General features: G+C 36.9%; 1 protein-coding gene and 2 long non-coding RNA genes across 4 annotated transcripts; 1 reads left to right on the top strand and 2 right to left on the bottom strand.

Annotated features, from left to right (window-relative positions):
* Positions 1 to 1,890: 1,890 nt before the first annotated feature.
* On the bottom strand, positions 1,891 to 3,354 carry LOC106293126. 2 transcript variants are annotated; one of them, XR_001260370.1, is made up of 4 exons: positions 3,064 to 3,354; positions 2,787 to 2,965; positions 2,221 to 2,312; positions 1,891 to 2,128 (listed from the first exon to the last, which is right to left on the bottom strand). It is a non-coding gene; the product is annotated as an uncharacterized LOC106293126 (long non-coding RNA). The 2 variants fall into 2 exon arrangements; XR_001260369.1 differs by having other exon boundaries at positions 3,147 to 3,351.
* A 4,508-nt stretch (positions 3,355 to 7,862) lies between these two features.
* On the bottom strand, positions 7,863 to 9,422 carry LOC106293127. The gene is made up of 6 exons (XR_001260371.1): positions 9,276 to 9,422; positions 8,922 to 9,173; positions 8,527 to 8,843; positions 8,343 to 8,386; positions 8,078 to 8,235; positions 7,863 to 7,966 (listed from the first exon to the last, which is right to left on the bottom strand). It is a non-coding gene; the product is annotated as an uncharacterized LOC106293127 (long non-coding RNA).
* A 921-nt stretch (positions 9,423 to 10,343) lies between these two features.
* Positions 10,344 to 11,538, top strand: LOC106293293. Its single transcript, XM_013728951.1, has 2 exons — positions 10,344 to 11,055; positions 11,204 to 11,538. Exons 1-2 carry the CDS (start codon positions 10,487 to 10,489, stop codon positions 11,352 to 11,354), a joined length of 720 nt encoding a protein of 239 aa, XP_013584405.1. The 5' UTR covers positions 10,344 to 10,486; the 3' UTR covers positions 11,355 to 11,538.
* Positions 11,539 to 12,291: the final 753 nt, after the last annotated feature.

Raw genomic sequence — 12,291 nt, 5'->3', positions numbered from 1 at the left:
ATTATGCTAAAATTTTATTTCTAACAATTTATCAAATGACAAATGAGTTATGAGCAAATAATACCATATAATTTTTAAAAACATAGTCATTCTTAAATATTTTTTGAATAAATAATTATTTTTAAATTTAATCAACTGAAAATAATATTCGTACAATTGTGTGAGTCAAATTCTAGTTTTATTGATGCATGTTATATATTAGTGCTGCATGTTTTATATAACATTTTAATGATGCACGTTTTTAAAAATCTCCATTATTAAAATTATGCACATAAGGATAACTCATGAGTTTTTTTGGTTGATTAAATGACATTATGTCTAAATTTATTTAAGGATATATCTTTAAGGTAACTGAAAAAGACAAACAATAAAATAAGAAGTTTAAATTCATTTAAGCATATTTCATTAATGTAACTGAAAAGACAAGTAATAAATTAGGCAATTTTATTCGTTTTAGGATATTTCATAAATGCAACTGAAAATAGACAAGTAAAAAAAAAGAAGTTTAATTAATGAAGTAAAAACATTTTCAAATGGGTACTTTTTTTTTAATAATATAGGTGATTTTTTTTTTGTTCTGAGAACCAACTCTCATTAATCAAAAGTCCAACACACATGCATAGTCCAAAAGCAGTATTAAATTTAAACCCTTACTAACGGAGGGTTAGTTTTTAGTCCATAACTCCGGTTAAAGTTCTGGAGATTAAATCTGTACGGATCTCAACAAAATTAACATGCAATTTTTTTTGGAACCAGTGGTCTTTTCAGACATGTAATTGATTCATCTATGATTGTGTCGCATAAAAAAAAAGAAAAAGCAAACTCGTATTTTCCTCCTTAAATCTTTTCCCGTACATTCACAAAATGTATATTCGCTAGTCTAAGTATTGAAATCAGCATCTAATTATTATTCTATTAGAACATCATTATCCAGCGTACTCATTTAGAATCTCTTATTTATTTTTTAATACTTTTAAACAATAAATGTATGTTAAGAGACTCCGTTAAAAGACCTGAACATTTATGTGTTTCAATGCAAATCTCTTAATTAAAGGTTCTTGAAAAGAATTATTAAATATTTTTTTATTAAACTTAAAATTTAATAATTTATTGATTAAATAAAACATATTAAAAGATACTCCCTCTGTTCCTAAATGTAGGATGTTCTACATAATTTTGATGTTCCAATATATAAGATATTTTCATTTTCCTAGGTAACTTTTACTTTATTAAAAACTGTGTACCCAATCATATTTTAATATTTTATTTTGTAATTGGTTGAATATCATTAATTTATAATTTTATTGATATTTTCTAGACAAAAAATAGTTTTCTTAATATGTTTGTTTCTATCTAAACATCTTATATTTAGAAACATAGGAAGTAACATTTTAGACATAGATTTTGAAATAAAAACATAAAAACAAATATTATTAAAATATGTGTAGCAATTGTTTTAGATTTTTATAAAAAAGAAAGGACAAGAGTGTTGTGAATATAATTTGATGTTGTGAATCAAAAAGGTGAATGGTGATTAAAGAGAGAACAAGAGTGTTGTGAAACTTTATATGAACTTTGAATATAAAGAGATTAGTTCATGATCCAACAACAAACACTACACCGAGAACATTTACATGCAAATAAACAGATATATCTTTTGTTCAACATCATTTTCCTTAGTTCAATTTTATTTATTATATTACATATATAGAGTAATATTATGTTCGAATTGTCACAACTGAAACAAAAACAACAAACATATTAAAAAAAAGATGGAACAATCATTCTTCTTACAAGATCAGTCCTAGACTTGGGTGGCAGCATCAGAAATATGATGGAGATGCAAGCCATGGAGAAGCTAAGAGGGAATCGTTGAATGACAAAGAAAAATAATGCTAATGAAGAGAATATTTCATATTAGTCTTACTTTACATTATTAAACAAACACATGAATACAACCATTCCGCTAAAGGGTCCAATGGGTTTTCACCAAAGATCATGTTCTTGCACGTGGAATCAAGAAACAGAGCATAGAGCATAAAGATGAAACCTTTACAAGAAACAGGGCATACCGGGATTCTATCAGGGTACTTCTCCCTGATCCTATCAGCTTCAGCTTTCCTCTTTTCTATACACAAAAAAAAAACATCTCGAAGAATCAGATATGGACACCAAACACATATATGTACATGCTCATAAACCTAAGAAAGAAAGACAAACCGTAATCGTTGTCAAGCTTAAAGCTGCTGCCTTTGTTCATCTTTACTCGCTGAGAATTTACACCAAAAAGAAGGATATCGCCATTGCATCATCTACATAATCATCAAACACAGAAAGAGTGAGAAAGACAAAAAACTCACGCAAGCTCTCTTCATAAAGCCAGTGAATGCAATAAAAACAGAACAAAAAAAAACTTATGGATCTATCCATATCTTCAAGAAACACGTAAACCCATATGTTAAATCACTAAAGACAGTGGTTCCATCATCTTTCCAAGCAGAGCACAAGACCTTAAACACAAGAAAAGAAAAGACTTTAAGGAAAACAATTTATGTGAAACCTGCAGGACAATGGAAACCATTATGTGAAATTTGTACTACAAGTATAAAAAGATTGGAGCTTTAATAGAAACAAGACTTCATTCAGTAGGATACTCGAGTTACAGCTACAAAGCAAGACACTTGAAAAGGGTTATCGCAGCAATAAAAAAAGGAGCAAACTTTGTGAGACTCCAATTTGGCAAAGGAGTGGTTTCAAAGAATTAAAGAAAGGATCTCAGCTCTCACTAAGCAGAGGAGGCAACCGAAACGTGACTCATTAGATTTCCAGAGAGTAAGAGACGACTCAAAGACTTCGATGGAGAAAACAGCTCCTGAGAAGGCTCCAACCGCAGCTCCTCAGATGAAACCACTCTCTGTTTTATGGCCTATCAAAGCTCCTGTGACTGCTCCAAGCAATGTTCCCACTGAAAAAGAAGATCAAAAAGGAAACAACTTTATCAGCTTTACATAAACCCCAAGAGCCAAGACTTTAATTGATCAAATCAATCCAAAAGGAATATACTTTTCACCCCCACAGTGACTAAACTGGGATACAAAGACGGAAAGAACAAGTTTTGAAATGTGCATAGAAGACGAGAGGCAGACTTAGAGCGAAGAAGAAGGTCAAGATCGCCGAGAGAATTGTGCCAAGAACAGCAGAGACGAGGAAACGACATGCGTCTTTGATCCGTTTGTGGGTTTTGGGCTTGACTCCGGTCATTTCCGTAAAGTCCATCAACAGTGCCTTCTTCGTTTGGGCTGAAAACTGACTAAAGCCCAATCTTGCTGCTAGGTCGTTGTGACGGTTATATTGGCCTAACGGCTTTATCTTCTTTGGTGTGACTGCGAACCAGTAACAGACTAAGATCAGCTGAGAAAAGGCGATTCACAGAAGGAGAACTGGAGTAGAAGAAACTCCGGTGACGTCGCTGTAACAGGATCTGATTACTGGTGGTGTATTTCGGAGGTAACAAACAGCTCATCTTCTCCGGTGTGTTTAGATCGAGGCTTGTATTGTTGTTACCGGAACTTTATACCGATTCTAGTGAAGTTGCTTGAGAGTTTCGATCTCTCCCTGGACAGTAGGAAACGAAGTCCGGGTTAACAAATCTCGTGTGCTCTGTTTACGATTCTTGGTCTCGCAGTCACAAACAAACGATCGAGTTACATAAGAATCTAGATCAAATCTAATCAAGCAATCGAAGCTATAATCAACAAGTGGTATCAGATCTGTGGTTTGGTGCTTGATTGGATTGATTGAGGTTAATCAAGGAGGATGACTATAACTACGGAGCTGGATCCTACTCGAGGTCGGTTCGAGATGGATAAGTTTGATGGAAAAGGTGACTTTGGGATGTGGAAGTATAAGCTTCTTGGTCAGCTTGAGATCCAGGGGCTAGCATTGGCTCTTGATGAAAATGCTACTCTTTACAAGGACTCAGAGAAGCTTGAAGAAGGAGCTGAACCAGTCTTGGATCCAGTTAAGGTTGCTAAAGATACTAGAGTGAAGAATCTCACTGGAACGTGTCTTAGCGATATGATACTAAGGAAAGTCATGCATGAGCGTACTGCTTATGGCATGTGGAAAGCTCTTGAACGAGATTATCAGACCAAGTCTCTACCTAACATGATCTATCTAAAGCAACAGTTTGCTAGCTTTAAGATGGAGGAGAGTAAAAGTATGGAAGAGAATATGGATATGTTTCTCAAGCTAGTAGGAGATCTAGCCAGTCTCAACATAAATGTGAGTGATGAAGACCAAGCTATACAGCTTCTAACGAGTCTTCCAGCTCAGTATGAAGCTCTTGTGCATACTCTAAAATATGGAACTGGCAAGGAGACTCTTACAGTTAGAGAAGTAACTGCTTCATCTTACTCAAAGGAGATTGAGTTAAGGCAGAGAGGTCTATTGAACAAAGGAAAGTTTAGTTCAGAAGGCTTATATGTCGAATCAAGAGGGAGGTCTAGCAAGAAGGGTGATAGGAACAACAACCGTCCTAATAAAGGAAGATCAAAGTCTAGAGATTACAGATCCAAATCTAAACCAAGGTATAATAAGGAGCAGAAGACTGGGTGCTTTATATGTGGCAAAGATGGCCATTGGAAGCGTGAGTGTCCCCAAAGATACAACAAACAACAGGGAAATGGTGATTCAGCTAACTCTGTGTCAGAACCCAAGCAACCTCTAGTGCTTACTGTGAGCACTCAAGACTCCAAGAACGAGTGGGTTCTAGACTCAGGCTGCTCATTTCACATGACTCCACAGAAGGAGGAGTTGTTTGATTTCAAAGAGCATGATGGTGGAAAGGTCCTAATGGCTAACAACACTCATTGCGAAGTTAAAGGTATTGCGAAGATTAAGATTTGTAACTCAGATGGAAGGGAGGTTATACTTACGGATGTTCGATACATGCCAAGAATAAGCAGAAACCTAATATCCTATGGTATGCTTGAAAAAGCTGGATGTTCCAACAAGGGTGAAGACTATAGGATTATTTTCTACAAGAACGGAGAAAAGGTTATCTCTGGAAGGTATCAAGATGGACTATACTATCTGATTGGTGATGTGTCCAAAGCCGAAGCCAATATTGGAAGAGCAGAGCCAAACGTTACTGATCTGTGGCACTCAAGGCTTGGACACATGAGTTTAGCAAACATGAATGCTCTGGTCAACAAAGGTTATTTTCAAATCAAGGACGTTGAAGACTTAAAGTTTTGCGAGAGCTGTGTTTTGGGAAAGTCTCACAAACAAAGTTTTCAGAAGGCTAAGCATACAACCAAAGGGATTCTTGACTATGTTCATTCAGATCTTTGGGGTTCCCCTTCAACTCCAGAAAGACTTGGTGGTTGTAAGTATTTCGTGAGTTTCATTGATGATTACTCTAAGAAGGTTTGGGTTTATTTTCTAAGAACCAAGGATGAAGCTTTTGAAAGGTTCAAGGAGTGGAAAATAGAGGTAGAGAATCAAACAGGAAATAAGCTCAAGTGTCTCAGAACCGACAATGGTTTAGAATTCTGAAATCACAAGTTTGATCAACTCTGCAAGGATACATGGGTTAAAAGACACCGCACCTGCACCTATACATCTCAACAGAATGGGGCTTCTGAAAGAATGAATCGAACAATTATGGATAAGGTTAGGAGCATGTTAGCAGAGACGGGTTTGGGTTCAGAATTTTGGGGTGAGGCTACTTCTACAGCGGTTTATCTAATCAACCGAACACTAGGCTCAAGTATTGATTTTGAATTACCAGAAGAGAGATGGTCAGGAGGCAAGGTTGATTTGTCTCATCTAAGAAGATTTGGATGTTCTGCATACGTACATAAGGTTCAAGAAAAGACAAGTCCTAGAGCTATAAAGGGAGTATTTGTTGGTTATCCGTTTAGGGTCAAAGGCTACAGAGTTTGGATTCAGGAAGAAGGAAAGTGTACCACCAGTCGGAATGTTGTGTTTCATGAGCAAGAACTGTTTAAAGACACATCTAAAAGCTCAAATGATAACAACACTGAAAGGGTTAGATCAGAGTCAAAGAAAGAAGGAAAGCGAGTCAGTTTCAGTGATGATTTGATTCAGGGACCTTCATCTGGAAATTTTGAAACTGGAGAGACGTCTAATATGATTGAATATGATAATGAAAGCTCACAGGGGTCAGAATCAGATGGAGACTCAGATTCAGAACCAGATGGTGGTATTGTGGTAAGCTCTGGAGATGTCTCATTGGATAACTATGTTCTAGCCAGAGACCGAGAAAGAAGACAAAATGTTAAAGAACCATCGAGATTTGATGATGCGAGTTTGGTTACTTATGCCTTCAGTGTTGCTGAAGAATTAGATATTGATGAGCCAAGGTCCTATGCCGAAGCAATGAAGACTAAAGAAAGGAAGTTTTGGGATAATGCAGCTAAGGAAGAAATGGTTTCTCTGGAAAAGAATAGAACATGAGACTTGATTGAGAGACCTAAGGATCAAAAGACGATTGGATGCAGATGGATCTTTAAGCTAAAATCGGGTATTCCAGGAGTGGAAGACAAGCGGTTTAAAGGAAGGGTTGTAGCTAAAGGATACTCTCAAAAGGAAGGAATAGACTATAATGAAATTTTCTCACCAGTGGTTAAACATGTTTCGATTCGTAGCTTCTTATCACTGGTGGTAAATTTCGATATGGCGCTAGAGCAGATGGATGTTAAGACAACCTTTCTACATGGTGACTTAGAAGAAAGGATTCTAATGGAACATCCTGAGGGATTTATTGTAAAAGGAAATGAGGACAAGGTATGTCTACTAAGGAAGTATCTCTACGGTCTGAAACAGTCACCGAGACAGTGGAATCTGAAATTTGATAGTTTTATGAAGAAGCAGATGTTCATCAGAAGCGAGTTTGACTCATGTGTGTACATGAATGACATCAACACAAAGAAGGTAGTTTATTTACTACTCTATGTTGATGACACGCTCATAGCCTCTGGAAACAAATCTGCGATTCAGTCTCTGAAGGACAGTTTGAGTGGAGAGTTTGAAATGAAAGATTTAGGGAAAGCCTCTATAATTCTTGGAATGGATATCACTCGAGATAGGAAGAAGGGAATTCTAGTGTTATCACAAGAGAAGTATCTACTGAAGGTTCTAAACACTTTTGGAATGTCTGACGCTAGATCAGTGGTTACACCTACGGTTTCTCATTTCAAACTAAGGAGTCTACATCCTATGGAAAGAGCTGCAGAGTATGAGCATATGAAAGATGTTCCATATGCAAGTGCGGTTAGAAGCTTGATGTATGCAATGGTTGGTTGAAGGCCAGATTTGGGTTTTGCAGTGCGATTCATCAGTCGTTTTATGTCTTATCCTAGCAGGGAACACTGGGAAGCAGTTAAATGGGTTTTAAGATATGTATCTGGAGCCTACGATCAGTGTTTGACATTTAAGAAGTCTACAGAGTTCAAGGTGGAGGGTTATTCAGACTCAGACTATTCTGCGGATTTGGATAAGCAAAGATCAGTCTCAGGAATTGTGTTTAAAGTTGGGGGAAATATTGTGTCCTGGAAGTCAGGACTACAGTCAGTGGTGGCTTTATCCACCACCAAAGCAGAGTTTATGGCTCTAACATTGGCTGTCAAAGAAGCTATTTGGCTAAGGAATTTCATTACAGAGCTAGGTTACCAACAAGACAGTGTAAGGATACACTGTGATTCTCAAAGTGCAATAGCCCTATCTAAAAATGCAGTACATCATGAGAGAACTAAGCACATGGATACACAGTTCAATTTAATCATGGATATTGTATCTAAGCGAATCGTCAACCTAGCGAAGATACATACATTTAAGAATACTGCAGATTTTCTGACGAAATGTGAACCTGGTACTAAGTTACAGCTCTGCTGTGAACTTCTCAACATCTGCTAAGGATGATGATCGGCTCCGGGTAACTCTATAAGCGCCTCAACATACAGAAACAGAGGAGAGATGGTTCGTGTTCTGTAAGACATCTGAGCTATCTGTAAAAGAATTTGTAAACTTCAGATTATAGAGAGGGAGTTACCCGTACAGAAGGAGAGATCAATATCGATCTCTGGTGGTGAGGGTTAAGGTGGAGTCGTCGGTGAACGATTGTTTCTTTGTTCAGCAGTGTTCTGTGGCTTCAGGTAGAGTATCTGAGATTCTTCCGTCGTGGGTGTTTTGAGTTTTGGTTTGTCAGGTCTGCAAACTCAGAAACAGAGAAAGGAAAGTCTGTGGTCAGTATACGTCCTTGAAGTTATCAAATGTGTTATGAATAATAATAAAAAAGGGCCTGAGAAAGTTGTTACCTTAGAAAGGAAACGTGGTGGTGTTTTTTTCTGGGTTCTTCAAGCTGTGGAAACCCAGATCGAAAACATGAAAAGTAAAAGAAAAGGTTTTCAGGGTGTGTCTTTTGTCTTCAGTGAAGACCGATAGATCATCAGTTTTGACTTCTCAGGTTAATATCAGGAAAGAAGAGTCAGAGGTTATTACCTTGTTAACAGGGAAGTGTTTCACCAGAGAAAGGTGAGTTTTTCTCAGTGGTTTATGTCAGAGCTCGTCTATAGAGATGGAGGGGCAAAGCGGCGGCAAGAGAGAGAAAAGACAGAAGACTTCTGAGGGGCTTTCACGAACCTTGCCCGAAGTCAAGAGGTGGAGATTTGTGGGTTTTGGGCTTGACTCCGGTCATTTCCGTAAAGTCCATCAACAGTGCCTTCTTCGTTTGGGCCGAAACTGACTAAAGCCCAATCTTGCTGCTACGTCGTTTTGACGGTTATATTGGCCTAACGACATTATCTTCTTCGGTGTGACTGCGAACCAGTAACAGACTAAGATCAGCTGAGAAGAGGCGATTCACAGAAAGAGAGAACGAGGAGAAAGAGTTTCACCTGAGCGATTGATCGGAGAACTGGAGTAGAAGAAACTCCGGTGACGTCACTGTAACAGGATCTGATTACCGGTGGTGTATTTCGGAGGTAACAAACAGCGCGTCTTCTCCGGTGTGTTTAGATCGAGACTTGTATTGTTGTTACCAGAACTTTATACTGATTCTAGTGAAGTTGCTTGAGAGTTTCGATCTCTCCCCAGACAGTAGGAAACGAAGTCCGGGTTAACAAATCTTGTGTGCTCTGTTTACGATTCTTGATCTCGCAATCACAAACAAACGATCGAGTTACATAAGAATCTAGATCAAATCTAATCATGCAATTGAAGATATAATCAACACCGTTCGACGAAGTTACCGAGAGATAAACACGACGAGAGAGGACAAAACCCAGATTGGGATCTAGAAGAAGATGCCATTTTGTGTTTCGTTTCAGAACCTTCCAAAGATTAAACCTATTGAATATGAAGAGAGAAAGGAGATGGAAACGGTAGAGACATGGAGAGGAAGAGTTAGATGAAGAGAAGAGGCACTTCTAGTGATATCTAATTAGGAGACGTTTCTTGTATATATCACAATTTTTTTTTTAAATCACAATTATTCTACGAGACTTATTTAAGAGCTTGAGATAATGATGCTCTTAGAATTCCAATATCATTAACTCATAAATAAATAAATAAAAATTATCCACAAGTCTTTGTCTTGGAAGTTGGAACTGTTGATCATGAAGTCAATGTTGCAAAACCACACGTATTTGTTTTCTAATAAAATTAATTATCCTAAACTTCTTTCTTTGTTGCTACCCTTGGAGACGAGATAAAAACAAGATCACGTACTTTTCACATTTCTTCTCTTGGGCATAGACGTTCTATTACAAAACTATACTAAATTAACCAATTAAAACAAACGACTAATCGAACATGAATTGGAAAATGATTCAACACACGTAATCTAATATTGTTACCAGATTATGTAGGACATAGTAGCCACTATTAAAATTCAAATTACCAAAATAATAATATTAAACCCTGGTCGTAAATATATAGACATAGATGGAAATAATTCTTTAGATGTTTCATTTTAACTGGTGTTTTAAGGTTTTGTTTTAGTTTTAGCTTAAATAATGTTTTCAGATTTCTATGTAAAATTTTAATTGGAGTAATGTTGTTGGTGTTTTTGACCAATTATATTTTATCAAACAATTTTATTGGTTTGATTAAGTTTAATTAATGTAAAATGAATGAAAATTAACAATTTTTTAATAATTGTGCAAAAACCTTAAACACCGACTAATATGAAACAGAGTCAGTAATAAAAATAAATTAGCATACGGATGATAAGAGTTTAATAATAAGCGTACATAGATGCCGTTTAAGGAGATTTTCAAGAAAAATGCGAATATCCGACCAGTAAAAATGCGGATATGCGAAGGGGCTCTACGTCTTTACTCTTTAGGTTCTCCAAGTTATCTTCTTTCCTTCTTCACAATCAAAAACTCATCCTATAACCTTTCTTTATTACATTGCCCTTCTTCCTCCATATAGCTTCCTCCTTTTAAAGCTTTTTACTATGCTTCTAAGCAATTCCCACATGGTTGTCCCGGGATACAGATCCATTATCTCGCCGGGAAACTTCACGACGAGCCCGAGAGGTCCCTTAGATATGAAGCTGCCGTCGCCTGGTAGCACAAAGCGGTACGATGACGGTGGAGTGGGGTTAGGCATCGTCGCTGCGCTTGAGAAATCTGGAAGCATCATGAGGCTCAACCGGCAAGAGATCTCGTCGCCGAGACAAAACCCGGTTTACTACTCTGGTTCCGGTTCGAACAGATCAAACCCGGTTCATTGTCCCCGGAGAAATCAGTTTCAGGCGGAGATTGAACTCTCTGAGGAATACACTTGCGTCACGAGTCGTCGTGATGGCGTGAGCAAGGTTTATTACAACGACGAAAAGTTTGAGTTTCGTGACGATCGATCGGAGGGTGATCGTCGTGAGCGGAGATTGGACAAATCGACGGAAACAGCTGAAGAATCAGCGGCGAAGAAGAGAGATGTGTTGATGAAAGATTCTCAAGAGTTTCTGAGTTTGTGTTGCTTGTGTAAGAAGAAACTTCGAGGCAAAGACATTTACATGTACAAGTAAGCTCCTCTACCCACGTGTCTTTTTTTCTTGTGTTAAACTTGAGACACAACTTTACATTAATACTCCATATTAAGTGAGGATTGATTTGTCAAAAAAAAAGAAGTGAGGATTGATTCACTGATGTTTCTGTTATTGAATGTGCAGAGGAGTTAGAGGGTTTTGTAGTAAAGAGTGTAGATCGGTGAGAATAATGGAGGATAATATAGACGCGCAACATAAATCGACAAGCATTGAGGTTTTGAGCTCTCGGTGTACCGGAGGACAAGTTTCTCCAGCTGGAATATTCGTAATATAAAGGATTTACTAATTTAGAATTGTGATCAGCGGTTGATTGATTATACTAGGCCTGCGCGTTCGGGTTCGGATCGGGTCTTCCGGATTTCGGTTCTATTTTGTAACACTCTCTAGGTCTCATTCTAGTAAATTTACAAGTACGGATCAGATTCGTATATAACACTACTGTTTCGGATCGGTTCAGATATATCCAAAGTAACCATATATCATTCGGATTCGGGTTATATCGGATAACCCGAATCGGTTCAGATATATCCAAAGTAAAATCTAAAATTCAAAAATAAAACATAAGAAATATATATTTCTTTGTATATAATGGAGTATTTAAGGTATTTATTTAAATTTTAAATACTTATTGTTAGGTATCATAACCAAATAAATATGAAATTGAATATTTGAAGTACATATTTATGTTTCAAATATTTATATTGTATATTAATTTAGACAATCGGATCGGTTTCTTCGGATATTTTTTCGGGGTTTCGGGTTTTTCGGATTTTTTGGTTATCCGTTCGGGTTCGGTTAATAACACTTCGGGTTCGGATATGTTTTATAACACCTTACAAGATCCATTGAAGTATTTTTTACATTTCGGATCGGGTACGGATCGGGTTTTTCGGTTCGGGTTCAGTTCGGATTTCGGGTTACGGATTTTATGCCCAACCCTAGATTATAACCCAAATTTTTCGTTTTTTTTCCTTGTTTGTTTGTTCGTATGACTTTTTCATAAAGCCATATTATATTAGTAGGCTTGTGAGTTTTTCTATAAGTAGACAAAACAAAATATAGATAATCTTGATAAAACAGACAACAATAATTTTGTTAGTGTTTTGAAACACTAATAAAAAAATGATATTATCAGTTTGTTTGATATTATGAATTTAATTTGTCGTAAAAGAAGATATTATATATGGGGTATGGCCTAGGAAGTAGTCTGT

Source organism: Brassica oleracea, chromosome C5 (genome assembly GCF_000695525.1).
Source record: "Brassica oleracea var. oleracea cultivar TO1000 chromosome C5, BOL, whole genome shotgun sequence".
Lineage (NCBI taxonomy): Eukaryota > Viridiplantae > Streptophyta > Magnoliopsida > Brassicales > Brassicaceae > Brassica > Brassica oleracea.
Note: the sequence above shows the minus strand (reverse complement) of the source record. Positions and strands in the feature narration are given on the sequence as shown.